The sequence below is a fragment of the Porites lutea genome, chromosome 9, assembly GCF_958299795.1.
Source record: "Porites lutea chromosome 9, jaPorLute2.1, whole genome shotgun sequence".
Classification (NCBI taxonomy): Eukaryota; Metazoa; Cnidaria; class Anthozoa; order Scleractinia; family Poritidae; genus Porites; species Porites lutea.
Window position 1 is genome coordinate 30,985,942 of NC_133209.1, and position 18,132 is coordinate 31,004,073.

Below are 18,132 nucleotides of genomic sequence, written 5' to 3' on the forward strand. Positions count from 1 at the left end.
TTGCAAAATAATTAACTGAACATGAGAAAAACTGGGAACGGAAAAAACATATACACTTGTGTGATGAGCACAAGCATATTTTTGGAACAATGGTTCGTAAATTGACAGTTCGCGTAACAATCAGGACAGAACACAATGCAATACAGGGAGCCATTGAAGTCACTTTTTACTCACGGGGTGGGGGAACTTGAAAACCGGCGTTCGACGAGTCGTTCACACGAACAAGCTAAGGCTTCACGTATGACCATTTCATTTTGCCTCATCGTATTAAACAAAAAATGCAGGGCGCGTTTCTACCACGTGTGTGTGACATACCATTCGGGCAAATATTGTCATGTACACGAGCAAATTGTCAAGTGATAGTCTTATCTTAGATTCCCCAAAGTGACGCACCCTTGATTTTCTTTAAAACGCAGTACGTTTCTACGAGAGGAAAGAAAATAAAAAGCTTTGAAATAAAAAAAGCTAAAAAAGCTACGCAGAAAGCTTTGTATCTTTTTAACTACTTTTTTCTTTTTATTGCAAACACACAAATGTTTTATCATTTATAGCATATTAAACCGATAGCTGATAAATATCATTTTATTAATATTTATAACTAACTACAGGAGCCCAGCTCCTGTCAGCTGTAAATCGCAAATAAAATTGATATGGAGATTCATGGCCCAAAAGCTTTCTAACTATTTTAAAATTTAATTTTTCTTGTGCAGTAGTACTAAAAAGTTCTTTAGTGTGGAAAGGCTTTCGCAATTTTCGAACAACCTCGACCCCAGGGCTTTTCCTTTCCGCCCCTTCCACCCCACCCCGGGGACGTAGCCTGCGTAGCCGGCGCTTGGAAGTAATGGGCGCAAGAAAGAAGGAGTCGTGCGAGGAAGCGCGCGCGGGGTATGGGGACGAGGCTGATTTTCAAAGAAATCTCTGCTTCTGAATATAACAGATGACTTGATTTGGAAGCTTTTCAACAAAACAACAGGCTGTCTACTATGTCTTTCTTTCGATTAGGCGACTGCACTTTGTTTGTCAGAGGAAATCCTCATAGTTTCCATTTTTCATCTTGCTAGACTCTAGGCCCACTCGATCGCGAGCCATCAAAGGCTTCATGGCCGTGAGCAGGCTGTGATAGAGGCCTGGAAACAATATTTCCTGAGCTGCCAGAAGCTGTTTTGTTCTATGACGCTCCTGAAAAGAAGAAGTACAACAAAAGTTAAACATGAAAACCAATTAAAAAGGCAACAAATGCAAAAGTACTGACCTTGGGTGCTTCAAAACAGGCAGGACAGTTCTCCGCAATCACAGGAAGTTTGACCTTAAATAACACAAATTTTCACGATAAATTATGACATTATCTCACATCTACATCCTATCTACATGTATTATTTATTAATAATTTCCAACCCCTGGCGAACTCTGGTTTTGTGGCAATAAACATTCCGCCGGGCTGGAAAATGAAGTACCGTATTTATTCGATGAACCGCCCTGGGCGCTTATTAAATTTTTTGGACCTTGAGAGTGGGCGCTTATTACATTTTCACCATTCTCAGCAAGTGTAGTAGTATATTTTGCAACAAAACAGTAAATGTTACTAACAAAAAGCGAAGATGTAGTAAAGCAAGGTTTCTGTAAAACACTCTGAAGAAAACTGCGTCTTCAGGAGGGTCTCTTATTAGTTTTTGTGGGAGGGAGTGGGGTGGGGTGGGCGCTCATTCGAGGTTGGGCGCTTATTCGAATAAATACGGTAAGTCTGCCGAAAAACGGAACAAACTTTCGCCTGGTATCGGTCCTTGTCAGGAACTAATTATGTGTTCGAATAATTAAACATTACCTTTTCCGCAAAACTTCTCAATTCCTTCTCGCGTACATAAACTAAAGGCCTGATAACACGCAAATCACATTCCCTAAAATGTAAAGATATTTATTCATTAGCTTCATTTCCAAAAAAAAAAAACAAACGTTGAATCTGTAGTCAGAGTTTTCAGTGAAACAAAAGAAAAACAATAGCATTTTCATAACAGAATAAAACCAACTAAAACGAAGAAAATATGATGTGATTAAATGAAATCCATTCATGATCTAACTTTGCGGGAAGAGCAAAATACGACAAGTAGTAACCTTTAAAACTAAATCTGATTAAAACATTAATATGTCTTTGTGCACGAAGGTTTTTGAAAGAAAGATTTATAAGATTAAACAAATAATTAACAGGTTTGTTACATATACATACTTACAAGACGGTATAGTTCGCTTTCATTGTTCGTAACAGACCATTGTGAAATGCTGACATCAAAAAGCTGAAAATAAATGGCCAAATTTTCAAGGATCACGTTTGCGAAAAACCCGTTTTTCTTTTATCGCTGACCGTGCTTTCACATTCATAAAAAAAAAAACATGCGGGACAAAACTTTACTCTACATCCTGCCGTTTCTCGATTGCCATAAAGGCGGTGCTTGACCTCTCTTATGGCACCGAAAACAATTTTAATTTCGTTAGGGACATTTATACAAGGAGGAAGTTGGTGTAATCCAGAGAGGGAGGGAAAAAAAGGGCCGGGGAAGTGGCATGTAAGACGGGTTATACTCTTTTCAACGTAGACTTCTCTAAAGGGTAAGCAACTAATTTTAACCAATTCGTAGCCTGTATACATCCTCCCCTTCCCTCAAAAAAATCGGTGTCCCTCTCCTCGATTTTGTTTTTGGGGGAGGGGATGGCTATACACAGGTTACCATTTGGCGGCGCACACACCACTCCTGACAGAGCCTGAGGTTGTTATACAGGGTGGATCCCCACATATCACTGGCTGTTAACAAAAACTGGATAGAATTATTATCCGGCTCACCTTTCAGCCAGATCATCAAGATGCTGTCCCATAGCAAGCACGTTGTATCCTTCGCGCCTTGCACATGCGTACAAGCGTCCGCGCTTCATCCGGGAACAAAAACTACATATAGACTCACAAACAGTCAGCCGAGCTGCTTGCTGTATGATTCCTGTTCGGAAGAAAATTTCAAACAGGATATATTGTTTTATGGGGACAATTGCAAGTACACAAGATGGAGGAACCTGTTTGGTTTCTTCTGTTTTTTTTCTTCACTTTAAGTTCTGTGTGTTTTCCTAAAGTTAACTTCAATGCAATTTTTGTATTTTTTGAATATTTTACTGGACGAAATTAATCTACTACTACCGCGAGTTTATAAAAGAGATTTCAAAAACGAAAAATGCTAAATTTTTGAAGACTTCAACGTACAGAACACCAAAATGTAAAATAGCTGTTTGTCCGCCACGGTTTTTTTTATCTTAATACAAAAAGAGTTTACAAAAGTTCGAATTGGGAAGAATAAACGGTGAAAGCACTAACTTTGTTTACAGGGTTTATAGTTCGACATACCTTGCTCTTCAAAAAAGTAGGGAACACCAAGGGCCGCTAAATACTGGACCAGAGGTTTGGGGTCATATCCGGGAGATTGAGGGTCCACAGTGGCGGCTCCAAGTTCAAAATTGATGCCCTAAGAAAAGAGCCATAACATGAAAACAAAATCTATCTAACAATCACCAATTGTATCACCACATACTGTTCAATGTTAATCAATTATGGTAGAAACGTTTGCAAATATCCTCTGAATTCGAAAAGAGGCGAAAAAAGTGGGTGGGGACTGGTGAACTAGTGGTGACAACCTCGTTCCCGAGGGACGCGAAGAAGAGGGAGCCTGAGAACTAGGTTGTGGTGGAGTGGTGATGAACGCGACAAACTGCAAAACTGGGCGGGCTTAACCGTGCGTTAGGCTGTTTACAGTTGTATGTTATTGCCTACGCCGCCAACATAGCGGTCTGTGGTCAGTAAATGTATTTATCATGGGTTATGTAACCTTTTCTTTGGGGTGTTACATGGTATGCTGTTCTGTTGCTTCATTAGCGGTAGGCTATATATTTGAGTTGTTCTCATTTATATTCATTCGCGTCTTACGACCGTCCCTACGCCCTCAAAATTATGTCCGATGTTGGAGACGTTACTCCAGCGAGCACAGATTTTCCTGGCAGCGACGTTTTGCTGCCTTCGCTCCCTAAACAACCTTTGTCTCAACCTCGCGAAGCTTCAGTACCAATCCAGTCTTCAGAATCCAGTGATATAGCGTCCGCGTTCTCTCTATTTAAGGATTATTTCGACAAGAAGTTGGGCGCCTTGAAGCGCGATATTCAAGGCGAGTCGTGCAGTAATACCGATTCTGTGGCCAAAAAGCTTAAAGAAGAATCCAAGATCACGTTTAGATTCGAAGGTAATAAGAAACAGTTTCAATTCAACTCCGACCTTGCAGAGAAGGTGAAGTCGGCGTCAGTTGCTCTCGGGAAGAGAAAATTAGACCTTGTTAAAACTCACCTGGAATAACTAGATTCTGACATCAAGAAGCGCAACAAACTTATCAGACTGGCAGACAAGTCCGCCGCCGGTTGGGATTTGGTAAACGAGTATTTATCAGACGAGCTGGCTAGCGGGTCAGAGGACGAAAAGCGTATCCGCCGTGCCGAGCAGAGGGCCCTTCGTAAACGCAACCAACGCCAGCAGAAAGCGAAGCCATCCAAGCAAGGTTATTCACAACTCCAATCATCTACCGCAACCACCGCGTCTGCTGGCCAACATTCATCATCCTCCAGACCTATTTCTCGTACTTTTGGCGCTTTCAGCAAACCAAGATCAAGTGATATTTGTTTCGCCTTCGGCCAGCAAGGTCATTGGAGATCTCAGTGTCAAGTTAATCCTCAAGCCAGATCTTCAAGCTCGGGGCCGTCCTTTCCTAGTTCTTCTGGTCTTTCGGGCATTGGAGGTAAATAGGACCACAGAATTAAAAACTTGTTCTCCAAGGTTAGATATTAGCTTTACTCAATTTATTAGACATGTATCCTTCTTATTTGGAGTATTTCAGGGAAAGGGACTCTAGTTCATTAGTCGATTTCGATTATGATCGTAATCTATTTGAATTTGAACAGAATTCCGCATTGCCAGTACTTAAGGGTAGACTTAGGTCCTGTTTAAGTTATTGGCACACTATTGGTGCCAATAGTTTTGTTATCGATACTATTAAATTCGGTTATCGGATCCCATTCATTAGCACACCTTGTCAGGCGCGTTTTTCTAACAATCAGTCAGCTCTTAATAATGCGTCTTTCGTGGAGTCGGCTATCGCTGAATTAGTCCACACTCACGCCGTCGTTGAGGTGCCCTTTATTCCACATGTCGTTAATCCACTCTCTGTCTCGATACAGTTTTCAGGCAAGAAGAGGCTTATTCTGGACTTACGTCACGTCAATCATTTTATTTGGAAACAGAAGTTTAGGTGTGAAGATTGGAGGGTTTTATTATCATATGTTAATAAGGGCGATTACCTTTTCAGTTTCGATCTCAAGTCTGGATATCATCATATCGATATTTTTCCGGATCACCAAACTTTTCTAGGTTTCTCCTGGGTTTTTTCTGGTACCGTTCGGTATTTTTGTTTCGCATCACTTCCGTTCGGTCTAAGCTCAGCCCCATACGTCTTCACCAAGTGTCTCAGACCACTCGTTAAGTTTGGGAGGTCTAACGGGATTAAAATTGTTGTGTTCCTCGACGATGGGTGCGGAAAAGGGGATTCACTGCCTATGGCCAAGGAAAATTCATTGTTTGTGCAATCATCCTTAAGCAGTGCGGGGTTTGTTGCCAACTCCGCCAAATCACTATGGAACCCCACTCAGGTGCTTGTTTGGTTGGGTTTAAACTGGGACTTAGTTATCGATACCATTTCTATTACCGATAGACGTATTTGCAAATTTATCGCTCTGATTGACAAATTTCTTCTATCCGCACCTTATGTTACGGCTCGGGATTGTGCCGTTATCGCAGGTCATGTTATGTCCATGTCGCCAGTTTTGGGTAACCTGACTCGTCTCAAAACCCGTTTTCTTTACAAGGTCATAGAATCCCGCAGTAGTTGGGATTCCCGTTTTAATATCGGGCTTCATAATGATTGCCTCTCTGAAATATTTTTCTGGAAAAACAATATCGTTAGTCTTAATACGAGACCTATTTTGCCTTATATATAACGCTCCCCTTTTGTTTAGCTATTCGGACGCTAGCAACGTCGCCTGCGGGGCTTTTGTTGTGGGCACTAATGAGGTGTCCCATCGTATGTGGACTGCTTGCGAAGCAGCTAAGAGCTCTACCTGGAGAGAACTTAGGGCTATACAATTTGCCTTAAGTGCGTTCAAAGCCTCGGTTCGGGGTAAGTGTGTAAAGTGGCATTCTGACAGCCAAGGGGCCGTTCGTGTTGTGGAGATAGGGAGTCCTAGTGCAGAATTGCATTCTGTTGCGCTTGATATTTTCTATTTTTGTCGAACTTACAATATTACACTTATTCCCCAGTGGGTTCCCAGGGAACTTAATGCTTGTGCTGATGCGATTAGCCACATTGTAGACTTCGATGACTGGTATACAACCCCCGAGTTCTTTGCACACTTGGACCACCTTTGGGGCCCACATACAGTCGACAGGTTTGCGAATGCTGCCAACGCCCATCTTCCCAGATTCAATTGTAGGTTTCGCGTGCCCGGTACTGAAGCTGTTGACGCATTTTCAATCTCGTGGAATGGAGAGAATAATTGGCCAGTCCCTCCCGTCCACTGCATTACTAGGGCGGTTCAGCATCTCCTTGTATGCGGTGCGGTTGGTACTATAGTCGTCCCTTATTGGCCGTCTAATGTGTTTTGGCCTTTCTTGTTCGCAAATGCTGTTCAATTCCAACCGTACATCCTTGAGTACATTCATTTTCCCAACCCCTCAGGGATTTTTGCCCTTGGGTGTTACAAAGATTCACTCATTGGTTCAGACAGGTTTAACAGCGCGGTGCTGGCAGTCAGAATTGGCGCTAAAGGGGCCTTAGTTTTTTCAAGCCGAGTGGCTTTATGTTGGCTCACGTGTTTTTTATTCCGCTCGTCGGTTCATTTGTTCTCGTTTCGCATGAAACTAGCTCGCCGAGTGGCTTGTTTACCGTCGTTTTTGAGTTGGCCCATTCGGCCGTAAATAGTTTTGCATCCGGTCAGAGGCATTACCAAGCGTCCATTTTTTATTGCTGTATTGACTACCAGTGCGTGTACTGAGGAATTTTGCCATATATTTTTGTTCTTATCCTCGTAGAAGTTCTCAAAGATGCCTTGCAGCCTAATTTTCAACAGGTTGAAGACGGGCGATTCCGGGCGCTGGTTCAAGATCTCCCCGCAGTTCTTCTTAAATCCAAAGCCGACAGTACCGCGAGGAAGTACGAAAAGGGCTTCAATACGTGGAGAAAAGGGGCTTCTCAGTTTAAAGAAATTGTTATATTTCCCGCTTCTAGTGTGCACGTTTCATTGTTCTTTCTTAGCTTGATTCAAGAATCTGCTTCTTGCAGTACTATTGACGAAGTCCATTATGGGCTCAAGTGGGTGCATGATTTGGCAGGTCTACCCGACCCCTGTAATTCCTCGTTAGTTTTACCTTTAATAGAATCTGCTAAGAGGCTTCTCAGTATCCCTGTTAAAAAGAAAGAGCCTGTGACCCCCGAGGCTATTCAGCTTTTATTTTCTAAGTATGGATCGTCTTCAGCTAGTTTGTCTGATTTACGAGTGCTTACTTTGTGCGTTTTAGGTTATGCAGGGTTTTTTCGCTTTAACGAGTTGGTTCAGTTACGCAGGTGTGATTTTCAGTTTGAAGATTCTTTTATGAGAATCTTTGTTCATCGAAGTAAGACTGACGTTTACAGGGATGGGGCTTGGGTTGTTATCGCTAAAACTTTCAAGCATACATGTCCTTATTTATTAGTTCAACGATATTTTGTGGCCGCTTCTTTTTCAGCAGACAGCGAAGAGTTCATTTTTCGCCCTCTTGTTTTTCTTCGCAGTACCGGAGCTTATAAATTGCGCGGGTCTGTTCCTTTGTCTTATACTAGAGCGCGGGAGATAGTGCTTAGCGCTTTCGATTCCATCGGCCTTCCCAAGCAAGACTACGGTCTCCATAGCCTTAGGGCCGGAGGCGCCTCCGCTGCTGCTAATGCTCGAGTGCCTGACAGATTGTTTAAAAGACACGGCCGTTGGAAATCAGACAAGGCAAAAGACGGTTACATTAAGGATAGTGTTCATTCATTGTTGTCGGTTTCATTATCACTGGGTATTTAATTTTCCGTATTTCCCGTTCTTGTAGTTCGCACACGGCTCGTGTTGACACACCCCAATTGAGGTTGCTTGTTACATGATAAATGTTTTATATTCGTTTGAGCGGGGTAGCGAATTAGAATATAAATGTATTTATCATGGGTTATGTAACCTTTTCTTTGGGGTGTTACATGGTATGCTGTTCTGTTGCTTCATTAGCGGTAGGCTATATATTTGAGTTGTTCTCATTTATATTCATTCGCGTCTTACGACCGTCCCTACGTCCTCAAAATTAAATACCCAGTGACCAGGGGTTTCTCTTAGACGTAGTTTTTTGCATGCTGCTATATGAAAAGTTTAGCACGTTTTGTATGAATCATTGTTATACGAGCATAGTTTAGATCATTTTGTTGGGTTGTTTTTCTTGCTGTAATTTTTTACATTTCCGAGTTTTCATTCTGTTTGTTGTATTATTTCCATCCATTCTGTTGATGAAGGCATAATAAAGAGGGTCGCACACGGCTCGTGTTGACACACCCCAATTGAGGTTGCTTGTTACATGATAAATGTTTTATATTCGTTTGAGCGGGGTAGCGAATTAGAATATAAAAAACCGTCATCTGCATTGGTTTTGTCCAGTAGATCATTCATAACAGGCTAGGTTTCATGGTAGCATACCTTAGATTTGCTGTAGAACTGATATTGATGCAAAGTGTGAAGTAACGAAAGCGAGTCCTTGCCTCCTGACAGACACACTAGCACTCTGTCTCCATCGCGAATCATCTCGTACTCCTCTAAAGCCTGCAAATTAAAGAGAAACAAAATAGCTTACTACAGTGTCAGCTGCTAGTCAGCTAACTGCCGGTTAAACAGCGAAATTGTACGATTTTTAATCCTTTGTTGCCCCTTTCCTCTTTATTCCTCAAAGAAACTAAACTTTTGGCGAAGAAATTTGCAGCCTCTTCATACACCTCATACAATGTATTTTTACACCCAAGATAACTATGAAGTTCAACAAGCCGGGCTATGGCCAGAAAGAGAGAAAAGGCACAACGAAAGACACTGAAAAAACGGGGGAATATGAGATTTTTTGCACAACATTAAATTCTGATAGTAACAACTTATTAGCCTGTTCGAGGCTCTCAGATTGTGGGGATGAAGAGGCAAGCAAAAAGAAAAGCTAACGAATATTCTCGTTCCCAGAGCTTCCTCTTCGTCTTTGTCAGCAAGGCCTGGCACCAGGAACTCGTTCTCAGACCCCGCCGGCTAAGAGGGACAGGAGGGTCTGGGGACGAGATTACCGAGCGCGCTGTTCTCTCCCTCTTCCCAGTTTCCGCCGGTTTCTTCACGTGCCCGCTCTCTTTTTCGCTCGTCCCGACAGAATTAAAGCCTTGAACATGCTCAGAAATTATCGGTGCAAAAAGTAAACAGCTGCCACCTGAATTATTTCTAATAACTGTTTTCATACCTGTGTGGCTGGTTTAAAAATACTCTTGGGAGGATGATGAAACTTGGGTTTACCCGAGGTCACTTCATTTTGTTTCTTCTTTCTCGGTTTTCGGCGACAAACAGCCTCTGAAATCGTTATAGCCTCACTGCCTTCGGAAGAAGGAACTATCCTTTCCCTCAAAGGAGAAGTGTTTAGGTTTAATTTCTGGTCAAAATTGTTTGGTATTTCACTTGTTTCACTGTCAATAAGGGAACCACAATCGTTCTTCGGTCCATTCAAAGATGTCTCACTCACAAAAGCACTTGTGATTGTCTTTTCCCCGGGCTCAGGAAAGTTAAGTATCCTTGTTTCGTCAAAAACTTTTCCGTGATTCCTTTTACGTGAGAGCAAATCTTCACCTGCAAGTTCTGTATCCATGTTTTCAGCGTTAAATCTAGGTTTATCCCCTGCGCCTTCCAAAGATCTGTTGCAAACATTTACCAAAGTGGTTTGATTTTCTTTTAAATCCGCAGAGTCAGGCAAATCTCTGAGTCTTTCAGCATCATTATTGCATTTGTCAACACTAGAAATAGAAATCCCCGCGATGTTGTTATCAATTTCACTTTTTGCAATACAACCACAGTTTGTCACTCCGTTCAAATCTCTTTCCTCTGTGTTTTCTCTCAGCGTAGTACATTTTTCTATGGGAGCTACAGAAGTCCTATCAGAAGACTCCATATAATGAGCCCCTGTCAAATGAGCGGCCTGCGGGACACACAAGCCATTCTTCCATTGTAATGGAGTAAAAGGCGCCTTTAGCGGATAGTCTTTAAGTTGTCTACCGTTCAGCAGCTGCGCCGCTTCACTTGGAAGCAAAAACCAGCGTAGCTTTTCACCTTCCTCACCCAAAAATAACGTTTGATCACAAACAGTGTTGATGGCCTGAGGAAAGAAAATAGACTTCTTAGGGTAGACTGAAAACTTGTAGTCACCAACAACATAGATAATTGTCTTGTACCGTACTTCTTGAGAAAAACTTTCTTGCAAATGATCAAAAGTTTGAAACTAACTCATACAACACAACAACAGGAAATAACAGAACTAAGGCCGGGACGGAATTTTGAACACCACCGAGTTATTCTGTTCATGCTTAAGATGAAAAAAAAAATCGTCTTTACCCTGTTTAAGGTCGCTTTCAGTAGAATTTCTTCACCGTTTTTGAGGCACTCCTAGATGTTAAAGAAGAAAACTAACGTCAAACCCTAGATTCTTAATAAAATTATAAATAAATATGGGTAATGAGAACAAAGAAAAGCACTACAATGCCACGAAGTAGTATTAATTGTCTTTATTGTTATTCCCAGCCATTCCCAGTAACTATTTCGTCTGTAAAATACCAAGCAACGGTCACTGATAAACAACCATTTTTTAACATCAAAATCAAGCAACTGATTGTGAACTGCTAATTTAAGTTGGTTGGTGGTTGCAATGCTGTTTTACTAGTCTCGATTTTCGCCGTTTTCTTGAGTCCGGTCTCAATCACAGGGCTTTACTTGAATGAAAAAATTCTTTCACTAATCCAAAAAGTCCCAGAGAACTTAACCAATAATTGAAATTAAAAGGAAATGGCTGTAGCATGCACCAAAGGCAGGAAACATGTGCGAGCAACACATGATTGGTTCCTTTGGCTAAGAACTCAGCGGCGTGAGATTTTTAGCCAATCATAAAGCGTGATGATGCAAAAGCAAAGAAAACCGCGTTAAGACTCATTCCATGTGGGACTAACTAGTTTCCTACCGCGTGTGAACTCGGGGCTCCTTCCGCGCACGCGGGGGATGATGGATACGTCATGTGCCCCTCTGAGTAAGTAATTGAACCAAGCCACTTTCGGTCACGAAATACCTATAAAGAAACAAGGCGAGGCTAATGGCTGTCTAAAATAGGGAAAGGATCAAGTCGAACGGTTTAGAAAAGTTCAGAGAAGTCTAACTGTTAAGAAATAGAAAACAAAAACAAACACACAAAGAAAAGGCATTTTTAAAGAATTACGTGCATGTCACCTGATGTTTTCTGTGTTTCCACTCTCCGGTCTCAGGGTTAAACATGTACTAAACAGGACAAAAAACGAATAAAATGAGCAAAAAATATCTAAAATATACACGGGGGAAGAGTGACTGTCACTAGCCTGCACTGTATATGTTAAAACCTTCACCCAGGTCACTTTCAAAATTAATTACCAGGCATCAACTTGTAAGGTTACTTTTGGGGATAATTTTTCTCTCCCAGTTGGTTACTTTCAGTGGATCGTTACTTTCCCCCGCCCCCTTTCCTATTCCCTGTCTTCAAGAATTTGCCAGCTTCCTCTTCGTCCTACCCACCACAAGAGAGCCTGATGACAGGCTAGGATCCTTACCATTAAAAACTGACCTTTTACAGAAGTATTTAATTACCTGTGGTAGAAGTTTCCAGCCATGTTCCGCCACCATCTTCACTGCTTTTATAACAAACTCGACAGAATCATCTGACATAAAATACGGCAAATTAAGCCGCACAAAACCTGGTCTGGGAAGAACATGTGGATTGATATTTACACGTGTACTTTATTCTAGTTAGTTCAAAGTCATAATAAATCCGAATTGCAATTAAGGAAGCCGTACGTTTTGAGGATCAACGTCAATTAATTGATTTGGCGCGGGAAGACATGAACGGATCACAACCATGATGTCTTGTTGGTGATGATGATGACGATGATGATGATATCAATAATAATGAGAATAATGAGCTTGACGATGATAACAATGATGATGATGACTGTAATTTGACGATGATAACAATGATGATGATGACTGTAATGAAATTATCCCTAAATGAACTTCCACAAAATTAAGAATAAGGTAAACTGAGTTCGTGCCCAATGCACGAGAAACGAAAGGAAACGACTTGTCAAAATTGGAAAACGTGCTCTGTTCAATGTCAGCAGGAGCCGATTACTCCTGATGTCACATGATCCTTAGTGTTCAAGTAGGGGACCCCTCTTGGGAATCCGTACAATCATGATGATGATGATGAGGAGGAGGAGGAGGATGATGATGAAAAAGTGTTTCGAACACTTACCTCAAGATTTCTCTTTCAGAGTATTCATGGTATCGTCGGAGGTGAACTCTGTCTAAGCGACTGTTTAAGAGGAAAAATGTTAACCTCAATCTTTTCATAAGGGATATAAACACTAGCTTTGTTAGAACTAATTAAACTAAATGAAACTGTGAAGGTTTAGAAGTACAGAACAGTTCTACTAGTTCCAAAAAGAAAGCAATGATTTAGTCCTGAAGAAGGTGAACTTCTGATAGATCACGAGACAAACAATTGAAGCAATAATCACGACTGTGGAACTTGTAAGTTGAGAAACTGTAATGATCAAACACTATAGGCCACAAACCTGTCTTCCAATATGAGGTTTTCAATTTCTCTTGCCAGTGCCTCGTTAATTCCCAACAGATTCTATGACAAGGATAAAAGGCAAAGCCGTTTACAACGGACAATTAACTTAAGGAATATGCTAATACTAAATTTCAGAGTACCTGTGCATAGGGGCCAGCACATGCACAGCCCCCACGGGCCTGTATTCCGAACAGGTCATTCAGGAGGGCACATACAAAGTTGTGATGTAAGAACAACCCTGAGATTGGGTGCTTGATCAGAAATGAGAAGATCGGGAGGCGAGACACTGCTGTATTCCCCAAGAGAACAAGATTCTCACTGTTATTCCATGCTGACAGGGCTCTCCTGTTGAAAAACAAAATTCTTTCTGACGATGTTGCTATCAATTCAGTTAAAACTACCACTCCAAAATGACGTGAAAGTATACCCAGTAAGCCTTTACAATGAGGTGATAATGTAAAATGCATAATGATCAAAAGAGCTTAGGAATACCCAAAATCCATAAATTGTCACGATCACAACATAGCCTCCCATGTAGAGTTCTTTTGGCTTGTCACGCAATCCTCCCCAACGTTGGGCAGAACGTGTGACGAACCCCTAAGAACGTCTGCATGGGAGGCTAGATAACAATACTGCTTAATTCAAAACTGGGTCCTGTATTTACATTATTTTATATTTTATGGTTATCAGTACCGAAGAAAAGAAGAAAAATGGCATATGTACATACTAACCTACATAAATCTTCCTCTCTGGTCATGATGGCAGCTGAACCTATTTCCTTAGAGAAAAGAAGGCCCCTTAAGTTTAACATCATTTTTAAAACTAAAAATAAGTTTTTCAGTGAAGAAAAAAAATTCAGTAAACATGACCCACCCCGCCATACTCATAACTACAATGTTCCTGGTCAAGGGACTACTCAGTGATACTGTAGAAGAAGAGGCCGGTCAAAAAAAATTGAAAATCAAAAAGATCTCATGCAAATCAAATAACTTTGTACAAGCATAAACAATAATTAGGTATCACATGAATGGTCACACTTAATTTCATCCACAGACAGAGTATTGCAGAGAGTTTTCATTTGAATGGTCGCACAATAAGATTTCATTCACAGGCTCAAACATAGTTAAAAGCAATCTCGGACAATACACTTGTCCTTTTGCCACCATTAACTACTTCTCAGTAGGTTTTACTTGAATGGTCACACCATTTCAGTTTGTCAGCAGACTCTTAAGTTAGACCGATCTATACCTGTCATTACATCACATGTCTACATGTCCTAACTATGGTGACCCTAAAACGTGAAACTGTTTAATATTTATCCGGTACCTGTTTCAACTGAAAGACCAGTCCAGCTCTGATGGCACCCACAATAGCTGGGGTTCCAGCCTCCTCCCTCATCTCAATCTCCTTTAGGTATCTATGAGAGTTCTCTGTCACCTTAAATTGCAAAAAAAAGAAATGGTCAAATACAACAGGGAAGTTGGGGAGGGGGTAGGGCGGGACAGTTCTACAGTGGCCAAGTTGCTATGTAGTAGAGCCGGTGAATTCAGTTTTTTTGTCGTTCAAACAATGTTTACTCTGTTTTTTTCTCTGTTTTATTATAGCTAAGTCACAACTAATGAGCAGCACAGCTCCTTCAAAAATGTTCTTTACTTACAAAAAACACAGAGCCTCCACCGCAACCTGAAGGTACAGGGTTCCTAAATAAACTTTTCTTAGCAATGAGGATCCCTGAAAAAGGAAACAAATTGTTCATTTTCAGAGTCATTTTAAACAAAATGATGGCACTGAGATTTATGATGTATAGATGTTGTAGTTAATATCCATTCTTAGGTTTAACCACTGGTCAATCTCTTGTGATTCAGACTTTCCTTTGCTTTCTAGTCCTTATTATTATTATTCATAGGAGACAAAGGAAATTATGGTTTAAACTAAGAACTTAAATTACTTTACTTACAATGTATATACTGATATTTTAATGGTGAGAAGAAGAAACACTGACACTGTAATAACTGTCAGCCTGCCATCACAGGTAGTAAAAATTGTCTGGGTTCTTCCAATGTTATTGATCATTCTGGTATTGCAGCTAGTGGTGTGCCAATCATTTCCCATGTTTTGTCACGTTCTAAAACATGGTACAGAAGCTTAAAGGGAATTCTTTTAAGGACATTATTCCGACTATAATCAATATTATTGTTCCCGTGGGTCAATCTGATTATTTCCGATGATCAATTAAGATATCTCAGCACTTATTGCAACAGCCTCTAAGGGAACAGTTACCAGAACTTATAAATAATGAATATTTGGTGAGAATGGTGAGTGCTATAATGTCCTAATTTACAGTTTGTCCTTCATATTTTACTTTACCTGGTGTTTCGACTCCACCGACTAACTTGTGCGTTGAAATGAAAATGGCATCTTTGTACACAAATCCCTGATCATCACTACATAAAACAAAACATCCCACAATTATTTATTAATCATAGCAGCTGGATGACATTTAAGCTTAATTATCAAGAATATATCAAAATTATTTGGCTACTTTTTCATTTCAGCCAGCTTTTAAAACTGAATAAATAATTTTATTATTATTTCCAGCATTGCTTGGAGTGCATTATGATTGTTCATGAGCAAAAAAGCAAAAAAAAGAAGGTACCTGAGTCAAACTCAAAGTTACCAAAAGCCACAAATTTCAAATTATCTGTAAAATTACCAAAATTAAGTGTTTGACAGTTGTTGACTTTTGGTCTTTCCAATAGTATTTTAAAAAAGTGATTACCTGGTTACCAATGGATTCATGTTGATTTCCACATATGGAGCTGTATGTCATGTAAGACACAAAAGAAAAACAGTCAAACATTCTTAAAATGGACCCCCACTGGGCATAAATAACCAACAGGACATGTCCAAGTTACAGAGGTGTCTTTAAGTAAAGGCAGGGATTGTCCATAATGGAGAGGCCAGTCTACATTATGGAAGTGTCTGTATGAGCCGGAGGGTACACTGCAATCAGTGTATTAATAGTCCAAGATTATTGGAAATACCACTGCCACAAAGCAGAGTATTGCTTATTACTATGGTGATATATATTTCAAACAGGGTGATCCAATCAGAGTCAAAGAGACTGTGTTATGAATTCAATAGTTTAAATTTGAGAATTCTTTCCAGGATAACAGCAACAGCATGAAGCCATGCAATTACCAAAGAAATGTAATTTTTTTAAGCACCTGTGCCACACCTTTCTGCCACTGTCTTCATCAGCTGTTTGCTCAATTCATTATGGAGTCACCCTAATTACCATTTCACTGTTTACCTGCAGTGGCATAGTCCCAGAAAGCTAATGCCCCATGCCTGTGCAGACAAGCTGTAATGGCATTGGTGTCTGTTAGAATACCAGTCACATTAGATGCAGCTGAGAAACAGCCAATAAGCTGCTTGCCTTTCGAAGACATAGCCTAAAATCAAACATAACCAAAAGTTAGGTTATTGGTTTATATTATTTTGCAGCAGTTATTACATCATTGAACAGGTGACTGGAAGCTTCAATTCGATGCCTTATAAAGTGCTTAACTCTCCTGGCAGATAGATACGCATTTGAAAAAAACAAAAAGAAAAAACTGATATTTTACAAAGTAGCACTTAGGGGCTGTTGAAATGATACTGGAATGACTTTCATTCCACAATAATTTATTCGTGAGTTTCATTCCAGAGTGAAGTTTGTACTGCATTCACATGACAAAATCAAATGGCTTGGCCTGTAAGGTGTTCTCACTTGCGTGGTTTTCACACCAAATCAGATAGGCATGCGCCACTTTCTCCAGACTACACAATTTTTGGAATGAACTCACTCCGGAATGCCTTGTACAGGAATGAAATGTTGTTTCGGTATCATGTAAACAAATACAGAGAAATACACGTACGCAGAGATGGGATGAACTCATTCCAGAATGAGTCATACTGGTATCGTGTGAAAAGACACCCCTTCAATTCTTTAAAATCAAAACACAAAGTTGAACCTAGCAGCCCCGTAGTATGCACCCAAATCAGTGTAGAATACCAGCAGCTGTATCTCAAATTTCAAAGGTCAAATCCCCACTTCAAAACTGGGCCAATGGCCTCAAATTTCCTTTTTGTATCATGCTTATTAGATGATCAATATTTATGATACAGGTCAAAATTAAAGTCTGGTTAAAATTTATTTAACATAGGTTGACGCTCAATCTTCTTTCCATCCCAGCCCTAATATTTATGAATAATTAGGGCTACGAGAAAAAGGGCTAAGAGGAAACTGAGAATCAACCTATGTTCAATAATTTTAACCAGAAATTAATTTTGACCTGTAACATGTTCTGCGCTGTAGGGCTTTGCACACCACAAAGGTGTAAATCAAGTATGAGGATGCATTCAAGAGTACTTAACTTAATTTCATTGATTATCAAAAAAAAACTGTCTTTATTTTTCTAAAACTGAATTTCTTTGCTACTTGTCTACAGCATTTTTTATTGAATTTCATAAAGGAAAGTTGTTGAATTTATCTCAGTTAATAATAATTATGAACTGAGATAAATTCAAAAAATAATAATAATAATATTTTTTTTACCATGTTGCATACCTTGAGTTTAAACTCCAAGTCTGTGAGGTCAACTAAGCCCTTTGCATCTTGCTTTATCCAGATAACCTAACATTAATAAAAGGTTTAGAACCACTTAAAGTGGATTTAAAATTGACATTAAAGTATTCAAAAATATATTTTCATACCTCAGCACCTAACTCCTTCCAGGGGAGAAGATTTGAATGGTGCTCAAATGGTCCTACAAGTACCACCTTATCAAAGAGCAGAATGTTGTTACAGACCTTTATCTTACATTTCCAGAAATAATTATAGTTTTGCAATGAAGTTTTCTCTAGCTCTTATCTAAATGCAGAGCTGCAAATAAAGTTGGTGATTCATCAGACAATGGCTGACTAAAACTGGCCCATTTCCGATGAAATCTTAACTGTGGTCAGATGTGATGTCTGAACAAACTCAACAAATTAAGAGACTATCATACTGCAGGTGAATAAAAATCTACCTCGAGGACATTGTTGTACCAACAAAATAACATAATAAATTGCAG

General features: G+C 40.1%; 1 protein-coding gene across 1 annotated transcript in view; it reads right to left on the reverse strand.

The window, feature by feature from the left end:
* Nucleotides 1–57: 57 nt before the first annotated feature.
* Nucleotides 58–18,132, reverse strand: part of LOC140949173 (uncharacterized) — a 21,912-nt gene continuing 3,837 nt past the window's right edge. The window contains exons 5-27 of the mRNA XM_073398402.1: nt 17,774–17,839; nt 17,628–17,693; nt 16,329–16,470; nt 15,795–15,834; nt 15,383–15,459; nt 14,673–14,746; nt 14,342–14,452; nt 13,747–13,793; nt 13,156–13,360; nt 13,014–13,075; nt 12,692–12,751; nt 12,028–12,139; nt 11,638–11,685; nt 11,375–11,479; nt 10,756–10,806; nt 9,617–10,642; nt 8,827–8,949; nt 3,383–3,500; nt 2,834–2,984; nt 2,226–2,288; nt 1,823–1,895; nt 1,253–1,306; nt 58–1,179 (exon numbers count right to left, since the gene is read on the reverse strand). Of these exons, the coding sequence (XP_073254503.1) occupies nt 1,021–1,179; nt 1,253–1,306; nt 1,823–1,895; nt 2,226–2,288; nt 2,834–2,984; nt 3,383–3,500; nt 8,827–8,949; nt 9,617–10,642; nt 10,756–10,806; nt 11,375–11,479; nt 11,638–11,685; nt 12,028–12,139; nt 12,692–12,751; nt 13,014–13,075; nt 13,156–13,360; nt 13,747–13,793; nt 14,342–14,452; nt 14,673–14,746; nt 15,383–15,459; nt 15,795–15,834; nt 16,329–16,470; nt 17,628–17,693; nt 17,774–17,839 (3,033 nt within the window). The 3' untranslated portion in view covers nt 58–1,020. The remainder of the gene's footprint in view (nt 1,180–1,252; nt 1,307–1,822; nt 1,896–2,225; nt 2,289–2,833; nt 2,985–3,382; nt 3,501–8,826; nt 8,950–9,616; nt 10,643–10,755; nt 10,807–11,374; nt 11,480–11,637; nt 11,686–12,027; nt 12,140–12,691; nt 12,752–13,013; nt 13,076–13,155; nt 13,361–13,746; nt 13,794–14,341; nt 14,453–14,672; nt 14,747–15,382; nt 15,460–15,794; nt 15,835–16,328; nt 16,471–17,627; nt 17,694–17,773; nt 17,840–18,132) is intronic.